The sequence below is a fragment of the Puma concolor genome, chromosome B3, assembly GCF_028749965.1.
Source record: "Puma concolor isolate L17-30 chromosome B3, mPumCon1.1.hap2, whole genome shotgun sequence".
NCBI lineage: Eukaryota > Metazoa > Chordata > Mammalia > Carnivora > Felidae > Puma > Puma concolor.
Genome location: NC_141672.1, coordinates 12,119,642 through 12,139,732, shown reverse-complemented (window position 1 = coordinate 12,139,732; position 20,091 = coordinate 12,119,642). Strand labels below are relative to the sequence as shown.

Sequence of the window (20,091 nt, the reverse complement as noted above, 5' to 3'; positions counted from 1 at the left end):
CCAAAACAGTAAGTTAGTATCTTCAATTCTGTTTTAATAATAAAAAAAAAAAATCCAAAGCTTTTGGGGTACAGCATATTATGATTTTCAGAAAACTTTGTGATATTTACTGATTATCTCTTAACACAATTGTGCACTCCCTTCAAAACTATGTACCTAACAGATGACTTCTTCTCATGGAGACCATGTTCCCTCTTCCCCAGTGATGGGAAAGAGTAGCTCTGCAGTTGGAAAGACCAGGATTCAAATTTTGGCCATAACATTTCCTAGCTATAAACCCAGTTTACAATATTTTCAAGTGTCAGTTTACCTGTAAATGGAGATAATACCTACCATAGAAGATAATGTAAGTTAAGAGCTTAGCACAGTGCCTGGCAAAAAATAGGTGCTCAAAAATTCTACTAAACAAATGAATACACATCGTAGGAAACTTTAAAAAAGAATTATCAATTTTTGATGTGTAATTTATAGACTATATCTGTTTATGTATTACTCCCCTGCCCCCCTACACACACACTATTTCTGGGACATTTCTTATGGTGTCTGCATGCTGCTTATGATCTCAGCCAAAGAGATCTTTCGGAAAACGCATATGTAATCAGGTCATATTACTTGCTATGTTCAGGATAAAGCTAAATGTCTCGGCATGGTAGACCAGGTTCTTTATTATAGAGCCCTACTTGTCTCTGTAGCCTCATTTGTCACCACACCACTCTTGTCTCTGCACCCCCTATCCCAACCCAAAGTGCCTTGCTCTCATTTATCTCTGGGCCTTTCCACCTGCTTTCCTTCTGCCTAACCTTTATCTCCAATCTTTATTTATTTAACTCCCATTCATTCTCCAGACCTCCCTTCCCTGACTTCCTATACTGAGGTCTGGGGCTCTTCTTCCTGTGTGTTACCCTCTCATACAGTGCTTTGCTCTACTTGAGCACTTACACAGTTTGGGTACTTATTACAAGACTCACTACTTCAATCTTGGGGTCCGGCATACAGTGAGTCTGCTAAATAAATAAATAAAGTATAGGAGTCACAGTGCTAATTCTATACCAAGGTCTGTTTGAATTGACAGGTTATTTTCTTCCTTCTCCTCCATAATGTACCATTTTCATCTATATCTGCTGCAGACTCAGGCCGCTGCTATTCTCTCAGGATTACAGACATATTACAATGATCAGATTTACAACATTGTATGCATCCACTTCTATTTAACTTAGTATCTCTAAAAATCTGACATCAAAATGTAGTTTAGAAGTAGGGCTCACGACACTGAAGACTTTAGATACTTTATATTTGTATTTACTGCTTACACTTATAAAGAAAAACTATCAATCTAGAAGTTAAGATGATGCATTAGAATAACAAAAACTAATCTTAGTTTAGCTTAGAAAAATTTCTGAACCTCTCATAATTAGATACAGCTCAGACATCAACAGGTTTAGAGAACCAATGTGATACCTATGGATCTTCTAGAAGTATTTTAGTGAATCAGTGTCAAAATTCAGTATTGTTCTTTAATGTAAGCTTCCATCAGGAAGAAACACACTGACAGTGGAAACGGTATTAAAACCAACCCATTCTGGAAAAGGCCTAACTCTACTATGATTGAAGAGGAACATGGTTAGAAATAAAGATGTACAGGTGTGCCAACTGTGTTTTGGGGGTTTTGGCACAACTTTCTGATGTGTGGATATTTCACTTTCAAATGCCATGACATGTAAAGCACGTATCAGAAGTTTTACAGATGTATCAATGCTACGTATGAGGTATACGAAAATGTTATAGCGAAGATAACCAAAACAGAGCTCAAAGTCTTTTTTTTTTCCAATATATGAAGTTTATTGTCAAATTGGTTTCCATACAACACCCAGTGCTCATCCCAAAAGGTGCCCTCCTCAATAGCCATCACCCACCCTCCCCTCCCTCCCACCCCCATCAACCCTCAGTTTGTTCTCAGTTTTTAAGAGTCTCTTATGTTGAACTCAAAGTCTTTCTATAAATCAAAGTCATTCCCTTCGTGGAGACATAGTGCGGCCACCCCATGTTAACTTGTAATAGAAACTGGTATTTCGTTTCATCTAAATATATGAAAAAATAGTTGAAGGCAAGAACTTTCTGGTCAGTTATACATACTCCAAAGTAAGATTCAGTCTTTACAAGATATTTATAAAAAGGCGCTATTTATTAGCAGTGTTTTTCACTGGGAAGTGAGACTGAACGGTTCTTAAACACTTTTTGTATTATTTGTATTATCTGAATATCCAAACGTCAGTACATCACATATTTTTTTTAAATTTTATTTTTTTTTATTTTTTTTAATTTTTTTTTAAATTTTTTTGAGAGAAAGCACATGCACGTGTGTGCATGGCTGAGGGAGAGAGTGAATCTTTTTTTTTTTTTTTTTAATTATTTGAGAGAAAGGGAGAGAATCCCAAGCAGGCTCTGTAAGTGCAGAGTCCTACGCAGGGCTCAATCCCACAAACTGAGATCATGACCTGAGCCGAAATCAAGAGTTGGACACTCAACCGCCTGAGCCATCCAGGTGCCCCGATTCTTATATTTTTAGAAACAAAAAAAAAAAATACATATAACATAATGTCTACATGTATTGACACCATTTTTCCAAAGCTTAAGTGTGAAAAAGGCAAGACAATAATATGTATAGTGTGCTACTATTTATTTACACTACAGAACAAAATATGCATGTGAAATAGAAACACACATTCATGTATCTATAAAGCAGATTTGATCAGCAGAAGTGGCCTTGGGGAAGAAACAACGCAATTGTTCCTGCATCTCTACAATGGGAACAGCGATGTAGCTACCATACAGGTTACCCTAAAGATTAAGTGAAGTATTCCACACAGTAATAGCTAAATAATGTCATTACTAATCCATCTTAATTCTTGGAATAGTTTCTTCCCACCATTTCTAAAATGCCTGTGTCTGGTCAAAGTCCTTCTACTCAGATATTTTAGGAGGTAAGTATAATATTTGTTTTTAAGGCAGAAACTTCAACTCTGTACCTCAATACTGAATTTGAAAAGCCAGGATATTTGTACAATGCTGAGGTTCTTCCTTCTATCATTTTCTTTCCTCAATCACTAATGTCTTCCCCCAAATAACCTGCATCTTGGGTTGCATTACATTTTTGTATTCCTTGGCAACAGAAGAGGAGTGGCCAAAATTTGATTACTGCAGAATCAGAAAAATAAAAATAAGTTGGGGCTTTCAGAAAAGGCCACTTTACACCAAGCAGTCTACCACCATGGGAAAGCTCTGTGGACCATTTTTTTATGGCCTTGTTTTGCCATCTAATGTTGAATGTTCCCTACAATTGTAATCCTATGTATCAGTGTTGAAAAAAAGTCTGAATCTGGTAAATTTTTTTTTAGACTTTGGAAACTTGGAACCACGCTGTCGAATGATGCATAAGGAAAACAACTCAGCTCTATCTTTAGAAATTATCTACCAAAGAGTTAACGTAAGTCAGTTTTAAAAACATTTGTTAAGACCCTCCCTACTGTCAGGCATAGTGCTTGACGCCCACACTTCAATGGAGAGAAAGAGACAAGCTCGAGTTGAGAAACCAGGAAGAATTTATATGGTTAGCATGTGACAGAGCCAGGACTGGAGCACAGATCTAACCCCAGACTTCATATTCATAAAATACCATTTAATTTGGGTACTGTTATTTATCTCTGAACCTGAGCAAATGAGAGACCCATTCTCTGAGCTTCACAGGATTGTTGTGAAGACGAAAAGATAGAAGTGCTCATCGTGACACTAGGTACATAGTGACATTCAAACACGGCTCCTTTTAATTCTCTTCTCATTGGTATTGCACCTTGCATAGCAATGTTGTTCAAAAAATGCTAACTTGAAATCAAGTCTCTACTTCAGAATACACTGTACTGGGTGGCATCATTGCAGATGCTTTCCGCTATTCTCGTGGTGTCTAGAGTTCAATATACACTTTAAATAATAAATGCGCAGTTCTTCCTTGTCCCCATGTTGTTCAAAGTTTTGTATTCATATCCATAATGACCTGAGTACAGCATTTCATCTTTTGTCTGATTATATTAATGTCTGTAAAGTTCAAATTAAATCTCTCAGATCTTGACTATAATAAAAAATTTTGTGTTGGGGAAGAAAAACAAACCAAACCAAAACAAGCAAGTCTTCCTCTGTTTCACCGTTTCCCTTGACTGTGGCATCCTTGGGATTTTAGTATGCATAGAAAAGTTTTGTTTATTGTTGAGAAAAGGCTTCTAACTGTCCTCAGATTAAATTTTCTGGCTTCAAAAGATTAATAGCCTTGAATGGCTTCCAAGAATATTAAAACCAAAAATTTTTAATGTTTGTTTATTTTTGAGAGAGGGACCGAGTATGAGTGGGGGAGGGGCAGAGAGAGAGAGAGAGAGAGACAGACAGACAGACAGACAGACAGACAGAATTCAAAGCAGGCTCCAGGGTGAGCTGTCAGCACAGAGCCCAATGTAGGGCTTGAACTCCTGAACAGTGAGATCATGGCTTGAGCCGAAGTTGGACGCTTACCTGACTGAGCCACCCAGGAGCCCTCCAAGAATATTTTAAATTCAACTGACATCTTATTTACATTACAGTGGACAACAAAATAAAAAGTTGATAAGACAACTTTATTTGAAATTTAACTTAAAACTGAGTTTAATGGTACAGAATTATACAGTATTTAGACCAACTCTAAACTTAATTTTAAAAATAATGCTTCAAGGGCACCTGTGGCTCAGTTGGTTAAGCATCTGACTGTTGATTACAGCTCAGGTCACGATCTCCCAGTTCATGAGTTTGAGCTCCATGTAGGGCTGTGGCAGTGCGGAGCCTGTTTGGGATCCTCTCTCTCCCTCTCTCTCTGCCCTTCCCCTGCTCACTCACTCTCTTCAAAATAAATAAACTTAAAAAAATAAAAATAAATACTGCTTCATATTTATCTCCTAGAGTGTTTTAATTTTATTTGTAACTTCTACAGTCAAACATTTATTACGTACCCTCCCCCCCTTTTAAAAAGAAAAAGTTACTCACTTTTCATAGGTATTAAAGATAATTTGGCCACTCAGATAAACCTGAGTGGATCAGGGGGTTGAGCATCCGACTTTGGCACAGGTCACGATCTCACGGTTTGTGAGTCTGAGCCCCACACCAGGCTCTGTGATGACATTGCCAAGCCTGCCTGAGACCCTCTCTCCCTCTTTCTCTGCCCCTTCCCTACATGTGCGCATGCACGCACGCTCTCTCTCAAAATAAATAAATAAACTTAAAAAAAAAAAGATAATTCAAAATATGTAACTCAGAGTCCACTAACAGCAAAAAAGCACTGTGCTAGGTTCTTTGGGTGATTCAAGAGGACTAAGATTTTGCCCGTCTTTAGGGGGTATATAATACACTAGTTGATAGAGGAAATGACACATGTACAAAGACAATTCCAAAATAAGTTAGAAGATGTAAAAACCTAAAAGAAACATAAAGAAAGTGTTTTGGAAGTTTGCAGGAAGTAGAAAATACTTTTAATTTGGAATGCCTGAGAGGAAACAAAGGAAGTAGCATGTGAATTTGGTCTTAAAGAGTGGGGTAGAACGTGGACATTTAGTGGTCAAAGGCAAAGGTATTCTAAGACAAAGAAAACTGTGAGCAGACGGGCAGAGGTGGAGAGTTTGTAGTCTACATGAAAAATGGTTTAAGTTTTAAAATAAAAAAATGCAATAAAATATTATGCTTTAGAACTCTACTCATAATTTTGAGTAAAGAATTTAAGTGCTAAGTGTCCTTATGATTACAGATACAGAACTTGAGAGTCACCTGAACTGCATTCCTGAAACTGAGATTAATTCTTCATCTATATTGCATAGTTAACTGAAATCTCCATTTACTATTCTGATCTGTTGATAATGGTCTTTAACTTAGCTCCATTATTCTCTAGGAAGTAGATTCAGACTAACTTGCTGAAGAGGAAATAATTATAGACAGAAGTAAAATGAACTGCCAGTTCAATTGAACTGAGACACAAGAAGAGTGTTAACATGGGGACAATGGAGAGGACAGGAAGAGGGAGGAATGGCTCAGTGAATGGAGACAGTCTTTACTGCTTTGCATTTGTTTCAAGTCACACACTCTTGAAATCTGACCAAGTTGCTAAGGGAAAAATTAGGTCATTGCTTTCAGCTGTTTCTCTGTTAGATTTTTAATTAAAAAAAAATATAATCACATACATTGTAACTAAAAATATGGGCAATGCATTACAGGGTCCACTTTGGAGTTGTTATAAGTAAATTTCATATTCCAAAGACTGAAAAATACAGTTTTGATCAAGCTAAAAAAATAAAATCTGCAATTGAAAGTACACTACTGTAAAATATCCTGAGCTGGAATATGCATGCATGTACATGTTGGTGATAATCTGGGCTATTTTGTTCTGAGGTCAAGAGTCTTTATAATAAGGAAACATCATATACCCCCTTCTTATGGTAGGCCATGGGTTGTTAAAATTCATGAGAAAACCTATAGTTCCTCTAAAGAGTGAATTTTCTAATTTTTTTCAGAAAATTATAAATCAATATATATTCTCACCAAGGTGCTCATGTTTTCAGAGGTGTTTACACAGTGCATGCTAAAATCATTGTGAAAGCAGTGATCGAACACCTGATCCTTTTTTGAGGCTCTTCTAATCTAGCCACCTATTTTGGAATTTTATACACTGGTCTTTTTAATATATGTACTGTTATCAACCAGGCTTCCAAGCTATAACCACAGAAAACAACTCTAGTTGGCTTCAACAGAAAAGGACTTTATTTGAAAGGATACTTTAGCCCATAGTTTCTGGGAAAGTTGAAGACCAGACACGGAAAACAAACAAGAACAAAGGCTGTGCACTGAGGACTACATCAGGGAAAGAGCCCAGTGAGTAGCCCGTGTCGCTCTGGGCCCCAGGCCACTACAGCTCCTGCTCTGTGTAGAGACAGTGGATGCCATCATCGGCATCACTGCCACTGACCTCTCTCTTTTCCACTGGATGTTGCGGCTCTCACCCTGCTTACAGAAAGAATTCTCTATAGCCCTTGCCTTTAAATAATGTTTTTAAATGTATTTATTAATTTTATTTGAGAGAGAGAGAGAGAGAGAGTACACGCATGTGTGAATGGGGGAGGGACAAAGAGAGAGGGAGAGAGAGAATCTTAAGCAGCCTCCATACCTAAGATCCTAAGATCATGACCCTGAAATCATGACTTTAGCCAAAATCATGGCTGACTGAGCCACGCAGGTGCCACTAATTAAATTAATTAATTAAAGTAATCTCCACACCCAGTGAAGGGCTCGAACTCACAACCCTGACATCAAGACATTGCAAGCTCTACCAACTGAGCCAGCCAGGCACCCTTCTATAGTCCTTGCTTCTTTGTGCTATGAGCTCCTATTCAAAAAGCCCAGGTAATGTGCTTAAACATTAACCAGTAAGAAGGCTGAGAAAGCAAGCATTTAACCTTTTAGGTTTTTACACTGGGAGGTGTGCTCTGCCTTCTATCAAGACCTGTATAATGAGGAATTTCTCAAAACTAGGAAGAAGGTCTTTATGCTGGCAGCCAAAAGTCAAATAATTGGTACAGAAACATTATTCAGGAAAGAGCAGCCTACTCAGTACAAAGCCCTCTGTTCTTTAGCTAAGTGCTCTGAAGCAAAGTCTGAGAGGTGACCTACCCAGGTCCCTGCTCAGTTTTTAAACCTCCTAGCTGGGCCCACATTTCCCTCATTTACCCAAGAGGTTCAGCACAAATCAGGTTCATGGCTGAGACTCCTCTGAGTTGATGCTTCAATCACTAGTCTGCTATTTCATTCCTACAAACAGGCCTACAGTGGCCTCCCACTTTCATCCCTGGAAACTGGTTTCTGGGCTTAGGGTCAGAAGAGCTGGTATGAGTCACAACCTTATCACTGACAACCTGGAGAAAAGGCTAGTTATTCAACTCTGAGCCCCACCATACTGACAGGTTGTCAGGACAACCAAATGAGAGAAAGTAAAAACCCTTTGTAACCTAAAATGATAAGCACGATCTTTTTAGTTAACATTACTGATTTGTATGACAAATCCCCCAGTTCCTTAGGATTATGGCCTATCCTATCTAGGTCTCTCTGGTTCTTTTGAGCACTGATGTCATATCATAAAAAAATTAATTTTGCAATCAAAGCAGCATATGCTCATAATTTAAAAAGTCTTGTAGCTAGTGGTAATAAAAAGCTTCCTCTAAAAACAAACCCCCCTGCCCTATCTCTTTTCCACTCCCAGTCCTGCTCCTCAGAGGCAACTAACTACTGTCAATTCTTAAGTTGTTTCTTCTGATATTTACCTCTATGTTATAATTTTTATTAAATCAATATTCAGTGTTCATATTAGGACTATTTAAATACTGCTTACTGCTGAGCCAAGCTGTGCAACTAGAATTATATTTTCTTCCATATGCAATTTTAAATTTTTCTTGGAGGTATTATTTTCTACTTTTCCCACTTGCTTCATTTTCTATAAACCTATTGTTAATTCTTCATAAAAGCACCAAAAGGTCCGTGAAAACTTTTTAAGATTTATTTTGAGAGAGAGAGAGAGAGAGAGAGAGAGAACACCCTCATGCATGAGTTGAGGAGGGGCAGAGAGGGAAGGAGAGAATCCCAAGCAGGCTCTGTGCTGTCAGCTCAGAGCCTGATGTGGGGCTCGATCACACAAACCACGAGATCATGACCTGACCTGAAATCAGGAGTCGGATGCTTAACTGACAGCCACCCAGGAATCCCTCCTGCCCCCATGAAATCTTTTAATGCCACTTGTCATTTAATGTTCCTGGAGACTTTCACCCTCCTAGTCCAGTCTAGACTTGATGCCCACTAGACTTACTATATAGCTAGTACTTAGGATTTCCCTTTCTTATTTCCTGTGTTTGACCCCATTTTCTGGGTCCCACACTTGTTCTTGGTTCACTTCATGATTTAGTGGAATGCATCCTTAGTAACTTCCCTCAGTAGGGTTGCAGGGGAGAAAAATTTTCTGAAGCAAGACTGAAAAAAATGCCTTCATCTAGCCTTTCACTTGATTGACAGTTTGGCTAAATATAGAATTTTGTGTAGAAAATAATTTTCCATCAGCTTTTTAAAGGCACTATGCCACTGGATTGCAGCATTCAGCTGCTGCTATTGAAAAGTTCAACAGTATTCAGAGTCCTATTTCTTTGTATGGAACCTAATTTTTCTCTCTCTGCAACACTGTAGAATCTTCTCTTTTTCTCTAGAGTTCCCTAGAGAAAGGGATAAAACTTTTTAATACAGAATTTCCTTTAGCTTTAGCAGTACTTCTTATATTACTTACTTATATTACTTATACTTATATTACTTATATTACTGGCTTCTCTTCCATTTTCTCTCATATGTTTCTAAAATCACTGCTTGTTAAATTGTTACACCTGGACCAATACTATAGTTCTATTTGTCCATCTTTGTTGTTCTACTTTCTAGATTTCTTCAATTTTACCTTTCAATCTTTTTATGTGTTTTTCATTTCTGCTACCTTATTTCCAACAGCTCCTGTCTTTACTCTTACAGAATCCTATTTATGTCTCATTTATTCAACAGAACGCTTTTATAAAAGGGCTTTTTTTCCTTTTTTTTAAAATAGGCTTCACGCCCAGCACAGAGCCCAACACAGGGCTTGAACTCCTGATCCTGAGATTAAGACCTAGCTGAGATCAAAAGTTGGACGCTTAACTGACTGAGCCACCCAGGGACCCCTATATAAGGGCATTTTGCTTCTGTTGAAGTTTTCTTCTGCTTTCTTCAACGGTTTCTTCTAATACTTCGTTCTTATCTGTGTGTCAATTTGGAAGTTTTCCTCAACTTTAATGGGTTTTCATATTTAAGAATGAAGCACTACAGAGCTGTGTGGAAACTCTGTTGCAAAAGCAGGCTTGCTTATTCTTCTTTGCAGAATTGGAAGGCAAACTGGTTTTTTACCATGTAATTCTTGAGCATAACTTCATCATGGCACTCCCCGCATCAGTCCCCACACCAGTCTATATGCTCTTGGGCTGTTCACTATTTCTAGAGCTCCAAGGTTTGTTTTTTTATTTTTGTGGTTTTTGTTTTTATTTTTTTATTTTTATTTTTTAATTTTTGTTTTTTAAATTTACATCCAAGTTAGTTAGCATATAGTGCAACGATGATTTCAGTAGATTCCTTAATACCCCTTACCCATTTAGCCCATTCCCCCTCCCACAACCCTTCCAGTAACCCTGTTTGTTCTCCATACTTAAGAGCCTCTTTTGTTTTTGTCCCCCTCCCTGTTTTTATATTATTTTTGCTTGCCTTCCTTTATGTTCATCTGTTTTGTCTCTTAAAGTTCTCATATGATTTTTGTCTTTCTCTAATTTCACTTAGCATAATACCCTCCAGTTCCATCCACGTAGTTGCAAATGGCAAGATTTCATTCTTTTTGATTGTTGAGTAATACTCCATTGTGTGTGTGTGTGTACCACATCGTCTTTATCCATTCATCCATCGATGGACATTTGGGTTCTTCCCATACTTTGGCTATTGTTGATAGTACTGCTATAAACATTGGGGTGCATGTGTCCCTTTGAAACAGCACACCTGTATCCCCTGGATAAATACCTAGGTAATGTAATTGCTGGGTCATAGGGTAGTTCTTTTTTCAATTTTTTGAGGAGCCTCCATACTGTTTTCCAGAGTGGCTGCACCAGTTTGCACTCCCACCAGCAGTGCAAAAGAGATCCTCTTTCTCCACATCCTCACCAACATCTGTTGTTGCCAAAGTTGTTAATTTTAGCCATTCTGACAGGTGTGAGGTGGTATCTCAGTATGGTTTTGATTTGTTATTTCCCTGATGATGAGTGATGTTGAGCATTTTTTCATGTGTCAGTTGGCCATCTGGATGTCTTCCTTGGAGAAGTGTCTATTCATGTCTTTTGCCCATTTCTTCACTGGACTCTTTGTTTTTTGATAAGTTCTTTATAGATTTTGGATACTAACCTTTTATCTGATATGTCGTTTGCAAATATCTTCTCCCACTCTGTCGGTTGCCTTTTAGTTTTTCTGATTGTTTCCTTCGCTGTGCAGAAGCTTTTTATTTTGATGAGGTCCCAGTAGTTCATTTTTGCTTTTGTTTCCCTTGCCTCCGGAGATGTGTTGAGTAAGAAGTTCCTGTGGCCAAGATCAAAGAGGTTTTTGCCTGCTTTCTCCTCAAGGATTTTGATGGCTTCCTTTCTTACATTTAGGTCTTTCATCCACTTTGAGTTTATTTTTGTGTATGGGGTAAGAAAGTGGTCCAGGTTCATTCTTCTGCATGTCGCTGTCCAGTTTTCCCAGCACCACTTGCTGAAGAGACTGTCTTTATTCCATTGGATATTCTTTCCTGCTTTGTCAAAGATTCGTTGGCCATACGTTTGTGGGTCCATTTCTGGGTTCTCTATTCTGTTCCATTGATCTGAGTGTCTGTTTTTGTGCCAGAGCTCCAGTTTTTTTAATCTTTTATCTGCCTGGCTTGGACTAGAGCAGGGAAGAGGAGTGATTTTGACATTTAGTTTGTAGGCTTTTACATAAATTCAGATTTCAACTTTGTGCTTTACCCCACACCCCCACCCTTCCTTTCATAGCTATTTCCAGATCTGAGATCTCTCTAGTTCAATTTCTTCAAAAAATAAATCTCAGGTTTGTTGTGTTTGGTGGGGGGGAGGGGTGGGGATAGAGAAGAGAACTGAAGGGCAGGTTAGGATTTGTCATCTGGCACAAGTGATACTGATGCAAAAACAGACAAATGGGCTATGGAGACAAAATGGAAAGCACTGACCCATATTTATGTGGGAACTTAATAAAAGATCGCACAAATCAGAAGAGAATATGGATTATTTAATACAGCATACTCAGCAAACCAGCTCACTTTATGAAGTAAAACAAAACCCCATTCCTTTCTGACACACGCCACCTATAAAGGTGAATTCCATGGTGGGGGGAAAGGGTTCATCCATTCAGTATTCAGACTTAAAATCAAACCTCTTTTTAGTTCCACACGCTTATCCCTTCTTTCTAGAGTACTAAGTAGCCCCTGTGAAATGCCTCCCTTATCCTCAGTAGACTTCTCTATAGGATCTAGAGTTACAGACCTCTCCTCTCTGGTAAGCCAATAATCACTCATGATCTGCTTTCCAGCTTCCAAAAATTTCAATATCCTTTTTCCTCTGTTGTTTTCCTCTCAGGTATCTTTGTCCTGAGGGTTTATATTTGTTTTACTTCTTTACTATTAGGGCTTTGGAGGAGACAGAGATAAAGTTATGTTTAATCTGCTACGTAGGATATCAGGTGAAATTAAATCTAATCCTAAAATGCCAGGCCAGCAATTTGAGGCCGCATTACCTGTTAATCCACCTCCCTAATAGTGACTGCCTATTTGTCTGAATAAAACACATTCTCAGTATAGGCCAGGAACCTACTCTTTTATCCACACCACTCTGGCTGTCTGCCTATACTGCCTCTTTTTATGATGCTCTTGAAACCATTAAATCACCTCTCCATCTTGAAGGACATATTTAGTCTCAAGGTCCTAGCCTCCCCTGACAGAATTTGTTTCCTTTTAAAACTGGGCTTTAACTTTTGAAGTTAAATCTAATTTGGAATAAAAAGTAACCGTCATTAATTTAAAGTCATTTACTGAAGGCCCACCATGTCCCAGGCATAGGGGACACAAGGATGAGAACAGTACACTCCAACCCTCAAGTTGCCCAACAGGCTAGTCTCACAGTGTTTTTTAACTGGAAGTTAAGCCCTCGTCTTAATCACAGATCACAGATGATGATTTGGGTGACTATTTTCTTAATTTTCTCCAAAATGGTACATAACTATCATATAATCATGCTGGATGCATCTGAGAGATGCTAATTCATTAGATACCATAGATGCCTCAGAGTATCACAGGCTTAATCTGCTTGTAGAACTCCTGCTGAGAAAAACCAATTGTAAAATGACAAACAGCCAGACATTTACAATAGTTTGATAAGTGGCATGTCCCATCTCACCAGTGATAAAGTTATAAGAAAAACTTATAATCAGTAATAACCTAATAAAAATCTATAAAGTATTAGTATTAGGTTTAATATAATTATAAAATTATTTTTAAACATAAAGCTTTAGAAAAGAACATGGTAATGAATGAAATATGTTCTGATGAATAGTATTTAGCAGCTAATATTTACTGAATGCTAACTATGTATCAGGTGCCAGTCAAATCACTTAATATTATATATTTTTAATCCTTATAATGCTACTTTACACGTTACTATTCTGATTTTATAAATGAGAAAATAGGGGCTTAGACAGGTGACTTGCCCTGAGGTCAAGCAAGTTAAAACATGATAGCAAAGGATTCAAATCCAGTTTGGTCCCAGAGCTTGAGCTCTTAAACTTCATGGTATAAAATTCCTCTCCAAGCAACCAAATATTCTCCTTCCCACAAAAATGAGGTAAAAACTGTGTTAAAGGTATAGTCTGTTATAAGCACTAATAGGATTGGTTGAATACCATGGGCATGGGAGAAAAATAATGCCTACAAGGAGTGCAAAAACCAAAACACCAAATAACCTCAACTCTGTATTATGCATAACAAAAGGAAACAGGAAACCTGACACCCAGGTTTAAGGGAATATATACATATATATATATATATATTTTTTTTTTTTTACAGTAACCAAGACATGCACAAGGAGTGTTGTTTTGTATCTTTAAGTGTACTAAAAAATACAATTTCTAGCTAAATGATTAAAAAAAAATTAAACTCACTTAACATAAAAGAACCTTAGATGAAGTACTACCTAAGATCTAAGAGCTGGCTCATAATTTTACTTTTCATTTAAAACTTAACTACCCCCCCCCCCCAAAAAACCTGTATTAAGGGATGCTTTCCCATTTACAAAAAAAATTTTTAAAGCGCACTTATTTTGAGAGAGAGACAGTGAGCAGGGTAGGGGCAGAGGTGGGGCGCGGGGGGGAGAGAGAGAGAAAGAGAAAGAGAGAGGGAGAGAGAAAATCCCAAGCAGGCTCCTTGCTGACCTGCCATGGGGCTCAATCTCATGAACCATGAGATTATGACCTGAGTGGAAATCAAGAGTCAGATGCTCAATGGACTGAGCCACCCAGGAGCCCAGCTTTCCTGTTTTTTAAAAACAGCAAAGCGTATATAATACACTTCAGTTTCTTATTATTTAAACATGTCAAAAAATAAAACCAATTTGAGAAAATAAAGGTTATTATATCTTTTGAATAATGTTTCAACCTTCAAATTTTTCTGTAGACGCATTTTCTGACAAATTTGGTTTTACAGAATAAAATAGTGGTAGGTCAAGCTGCTAGGTTATTTTTGAGAACACACTTTCCTAGCCTGACATCAAAATAGCCTACTATTATTAACTTAATGATTATTTTAAATTAACAAAATATTTTAACGATTTTGATTGTGGTAATAAGACTAAATTAGTACTATTGCTAAAAAGATAATTTAAAAGATTCTTTATGTAGCAGAAATCTCAACTTTTTTCACTCAGGTTTATCAATGCTTTCTTCTGTATAATTCCTCTCATTGTATTAACTAATTTGTTGCTGTTGTTTAACTGAGGCTTTTATCTCATTTCTCTAAGTCCCATTAATTTGTTGATTGAGCCACACAACACACATTTTATTTTCAAGTTAGAAAAATGTGCATAGCTTTCATTATTCCTTATTTCATTAAATTCCTGTGTTTTACCCCAGCCATTAATATTTTCGTCTAATTGGTAACTTCTAATGTTCTTTTAGCAAATACTCATTAGCTGAATTTCTCAAGTAATTTCATGTCATATAACTTGTTTTAATATATGGTCACAGAAAGCAAAGAATGCATCTTTTCAAGACAGCAAATTCTCTTTGCTGTGTGTGGAAGGCTGATTTCTAGCTCTGAAATTTTAAGATTCTAATGTTTACCGATGGATCTATAATTCTTTAATGTTAGTTTCATGTATTCGTTTGCCTATAACAAAAAAATGTGCCATCCTAACCTAAAAGGTTTAAATTAAATGAAGAAGGCACAGGAGTCTAGCACTGACCTTACACACTGTAGGCTGTTGCTTGATGTACAAGTTGAGCTTGAAAAGAAGATACAGAATATTTAAAAATTAAAAAAAAAAACAACCTTGCCTAATTCTTTGATTCAAACACATTGTATCCAAATGTGAGTATCTTCATTTTTGGAATAAATATTCATTCTTCTAAACATTTAGGCATCAATAACTTACTGAGTATAAATATGAGAATCTAAGTTACCCAAGAAGTCCTAGATCAAGAATAACCATGAAATCTGGGAAACGAGGCTAGTTCAAAGCTTGGGTGTGGATGGAGTGCAGGTGGTTATTATACGTTCCCACACCTATTGTCTTACATTAGGGAAAAAGAGCCTCACGTCTCATCTATTGCTCTTAGTCACTAGTTTTGAATGCTTGGTTTTAACACTAAATGAACAGCCACATTAATACTAACCTTCGATTCTTTCTCAAATTTCATAACTATATTTGAAAAAACTGACCCCCTCATATCCCAAACAGTGAAATCATAGAACATACTGGCTGTGTTTTCAATGTGGAAGACAAATATGTTAATTCTAGAAATCAAAATTAAAAATTAGAATTTCTTACCTTGTGCAAGCATGTTAAATTCCAAGAACAGTGCTATGTGGTAAAGTTCCATGGCTTCTTCTGCCCTGGTCATGTTTGGCTTCCCTGCGACGAGAGCCTGAACTTCACTGAGACTCCCCACAGAGGGGCTACAGTGCAAACCGGAGAGGTCCACCACATCAGTATACATACAGTGTAATATAACTTTCGCATACTTTTTGGGTATAATGGACTCGTCTAATATAATTCTTGTGGGAGTCCTCAAAGTTCGGTCTGTGATTTCTTCACCAGTCCGTATCCTCCTTTGTAATAAATTCCGAAAAAATGGGGACCGTGCTGAAATAATAGCCTTGTGAGCTTTGAGCTCTTCATCTAAACAGCTCTGATTTCCACCAAAAGCTTCAACCAGTTCAGAGTCTGAAGAAAAACTAAGGACGACATCATAATAACACATGTAATCAAAAAGTCCACGCATATCTACATCAAGGGAATTTGGTGTTCCAAATTCTTCACTAAGCTGGACGAGAATATCAACATTTTGAAACCTTGAGTCCTCCATTCCAAACTCTCCTGTATAAAGGTAGTGTAGCAAAGCAGAAAACATGGGCATATCTATACCAGCCGTACTGATGTCCATAATGATCTCTGCCCCATACTCTGGTGAAGAAGAAAGCAGCGTTTTAAAAAATGGACACCTTGCTGCCAAAATGGCACGATGAACAGGAAAACAAGTTTCTTGAAATATTAAGTCTACATCAGTACAATACTTGTACTCATAAAGATCGGCCATATCTTTCTGTAATGTCCGAGCTTCTGGTCTAGCCAAACTGGCTTGTAGAGAAAGCTCCTTTAAGGCTGAAGTTCCCTCATATTCCTCCACTAAAGCATTAACATCTCTAACATCCCACCCAGAGAGGAGTTCTCGCATCTGCTTGGCATGATCGGCAGACCTATTAGATTTTCGACGCTTAATAAACTTCTTTTTGAGGGTGGCAAGGCCAGAGGTTCTCTTTTTTTTGTCTTGTGGTTTCTCATGGCCATGGTCAAGGCTATATAATTTCGATTCACAACCATAGCCTTGCTGAGAATAGGATGATGTTCCTAAAAAGGAAATCAAACAAATGAAAATGTATTTCTTTGTTCTTAACGTTCATTTTCAATATTCATTTTAACACATATTTCACGCTAGAAATTTTTAGAGAAGACATTCCTGAACCATTCAAATGAAGTTGACTTTTGTTTCTATAAAGAAATTTAAAAGATCAAATCATTCATTTTCATATTAAATAAGGAACAGAGACTAACAGAGCAGATTATTCTTTACTTGAAAACATGCTTTTGGTTCTCTGGCTATCAAAACCCAAATATCATAGATTTTAATGATGGAATTTTAGGAAATGAGAGTTAACTGGATTTGTAAATTCAGAATACTACTTACATATAATTGTGAAATGTCTTTTTTTTTTTTTTTTTCCTTAACTACACCAAGGCTGCTTTGCACTGGGGAAAATAAATGGACCAGGACACAAGAAGCATGTATTTCATTATTTTCACAACAGTGGAGATTGCTAGCTTTCTGGGGGCAGATGGCAATTATGGTTAAGACACCAAAGAAAAGATCAATGGTGCTACAGCAGCTTGGTTAGGATAAAAATCATACAAGCCAGATTCACATTTGTTGGGGGAAAAATCTGGATGCTACAGAATCATTATCTATAATAACTTCTTCACAATTCAATTCTCTTTTCATCCAAAAAGACCAATGAAGACACAATTCTATTTATATTCACAAAAGAAAATGAAATCAGAAAAACTGAAACCATTACCTATAAAAGTCTGTTGGGCTTGAGGATTTCCCCCTACCCTCGGGGAACATGAATGAGGATAGTTAGATGCATTAGCACCCATTTTCTTCAGTCACTCAGGCATTCCATCTGCTGGTTCTTCAGAGTGTAATCCCAGAGGCCTTTACGAACTTTCAACCCTGGATCCAGCAGCCTCTTTTCATCCATTTCTTTATATGAAACAAAAATAATTTTATTCATTTTTTCAAATGTATCTCAAATTGCACAGTTTAAAAAAAAAGCAAGCTCCTGAAAACTGCTTTTATTTGCAAATGACATGCTGTCAAATTCACATGTAAAAATTTCAGAAAATGTAAACAAATAGTTAAACTTGAATTATGAATCAGTGTTAGCTGCAATTTTGAGCCATAAAATGTACCAATTATGTACTTTTTAAGGCAATGAAAAGTAACAAATCAGACTAATTTAAATATATAATTATGGAAAGAGTATTTCAAATCATAGGGAAAAGTAGAGACTAAAAAATTGAAAAAAATTATTTATTTTTTTTTACTCTTTAGAGGCAACCACCAGTTATTATAATCTAACATTTTAAGCAATTTATAAACATTGAAGAGGTTGATACCAGAAGTTGATCCTCCTTGTGAAGCCCTGAAATAAAAATACTACTTTGGGGGCGGCTAAGTGGCTTAGTCGGTTAAGCATCCGACTCTTGATTTTGGCTTAAGTCATGATCTTATGCACGGTTTGTGGGATCGAGCCTCACATCAGGGTCTGTGCTGACAAGGCAGAGCCTGCTTGGGAATCTCTCTTTTTCTCTTTCTGCCTCTCTCCCGTGCACGCTCTCTCTCAAAATAAATAAATAAACTTAAATACATTGCTTGCTATTACCTGATATGATGACTTAACTGAGGCGGTACCAGTAAGAGGTAATTTTAACAATTACAGAGTAAATTCCATACTATGGAAGCTTAACTCTCAGAGCTGCCAGCAGAAGATATATGCACTAAGATATAAAGCTCTAATATTAGAGAATAGGGTTAATAGGAATACTATATCTGTATAGCATCTGGATATATTAAATTTATCTGACTGAAAGGGATAATGGTTTAAGAGAACACACAATTTAACACCTATTATTGGAATTATTAGGAAGCCAACCAGGAAATAGTTAATCTAGCCTCATAATGAAGGATGAAGTTTTAACAAATACAGTTAAATACACACATGAAAATCACAAAAAACCTGCTAGAAAAAGAACTTTGTCAAGATTCCTAGAATTTATTTTCATCTCTGCTACTGACACAGCATAACCTTAGGAAAACAAGGTTAAGAAAATCACTGTTAACATCTGTGCTTCCTTCAATCTTTTCCCACTATATATATATGTATATGTATGTATATATTTATGTGTATATATATACATGTGTATATATGAGAATTTAAGCATAGAATGATCTACCTATAGTGTTCAAGACTGGGAATCCTTCTACAAAGTAGATATTATGCAAAGTGGCAGTAACTTCAATCAAATCATACAGTCACACAAGCAAATTACTATTTGAAATTCACCTATCTACCAAGGAAAACACAGTATGTTAGACTTTTTACTCTGGTGCATGCTACTGAAGTCAGATGCTATGGGTAGCCAGAGACGTGACAGTGCATTCTGTAAGAAGAACTACCTAGCAAAGAATCCAGAGTTTCACACACTATTTTGTAAACACTAAATGGTACAGAAAACTATTTCTTCCAGCAAAGTCTGTTTTCTTAAAGTCTGATGCTTAGTGTAAGTTAAATTCACGGTTTTCTATTCTTAATTATTAGCAATGTTATAGAAGGGGCTGTTTTAGGTAATTTTTAACACTGTCAATTAAAAATTTTTTTTATCATTGAAGTACAGTTGACATTAAATGTTGTCAATTCTTATAAAACAGAAATTAAATCTGCCTGTGTTAATTTTAGTTTAAACTTCAGAAACAGTTAAGTCTAATAAATCTTAGTTTTCAAATTGAGCTCCTCAAAAGCTTCAAGTTTCTATTAGGTACTTTTAGCAATTCATTAAAAGAAATTAGGGTCCTAGAAGCCAAGTTTGTGTCCTCATTTACAGGCTAAGTCCTTTTCTCACTGAAGATTTCTAGTTAAAACACAAAAATAGGGGTGCCTGGGTGGCTCAGGCCTTTAAGCATCAGACTCCTGATTTCGTCTCTGGTCATGATCTCACTGTTGGTGAGATCCAGCCCTGCATGGGGCTCTGCAATGACAGTGTGGAGCCTGCTTGGGATTCTCTTTTCTTTTCTCTCTCCCGCTCCCCCCCCACCCTCTCTCAAGATAAATATTTTTAAAAACCCACAAAAATAGCACAGAGAATTCTTTCTCAAATTTGAAATAATATATTAAGAAAAATCCAGGGTCACTTGGCTGGTTCAACAGAAAGAGCCTGTGGCTCTTGACCTCGGGGTTGAGCTCAAGCCCCACATTAGGTGTAGTGATTACTTAAAGATAAAATCTTTGTTTTGTTTTGTTTTGTCTTGAGAGAGAGAGAGAGAGAGAGAGCGCGCGAGAGG

The 20,091-nt window shown here is 37.0% G+C and overlaps 1 protein-coding gene across 2 annotated transcripts in view; it reads right to left on the bottom strand.

Moving 5' to 3' along the window:
* Positions 1-20,091, bottom strand: part of BTBD7 (BTB domain containing 7) — an 88,903-nt gene that overhangs the window by 40,906 nt on the left and 27,906 nt on the right. For both annotated transcript variants that reach the window (XM_025918780.2, XM_086708944.1), the window contains exons 2-3: positions 17,546-17,733; positions 15,741-16,820 (exon numbers count right to left, since the gene is read on the bottom strand). In XM_025918780.2, the coding sequence (XP_025774565.1) occupies positions 15,741-16,820; positions 17,546-17,627 (1,162 nt within the window). In that variant the 5' untranslated portion in view covers positions 17,628-17,733. The remainder of the gene's footprint in view (positions 1-15,740; positions 16,821-17,545; positions 17,734-20,091) is intronic.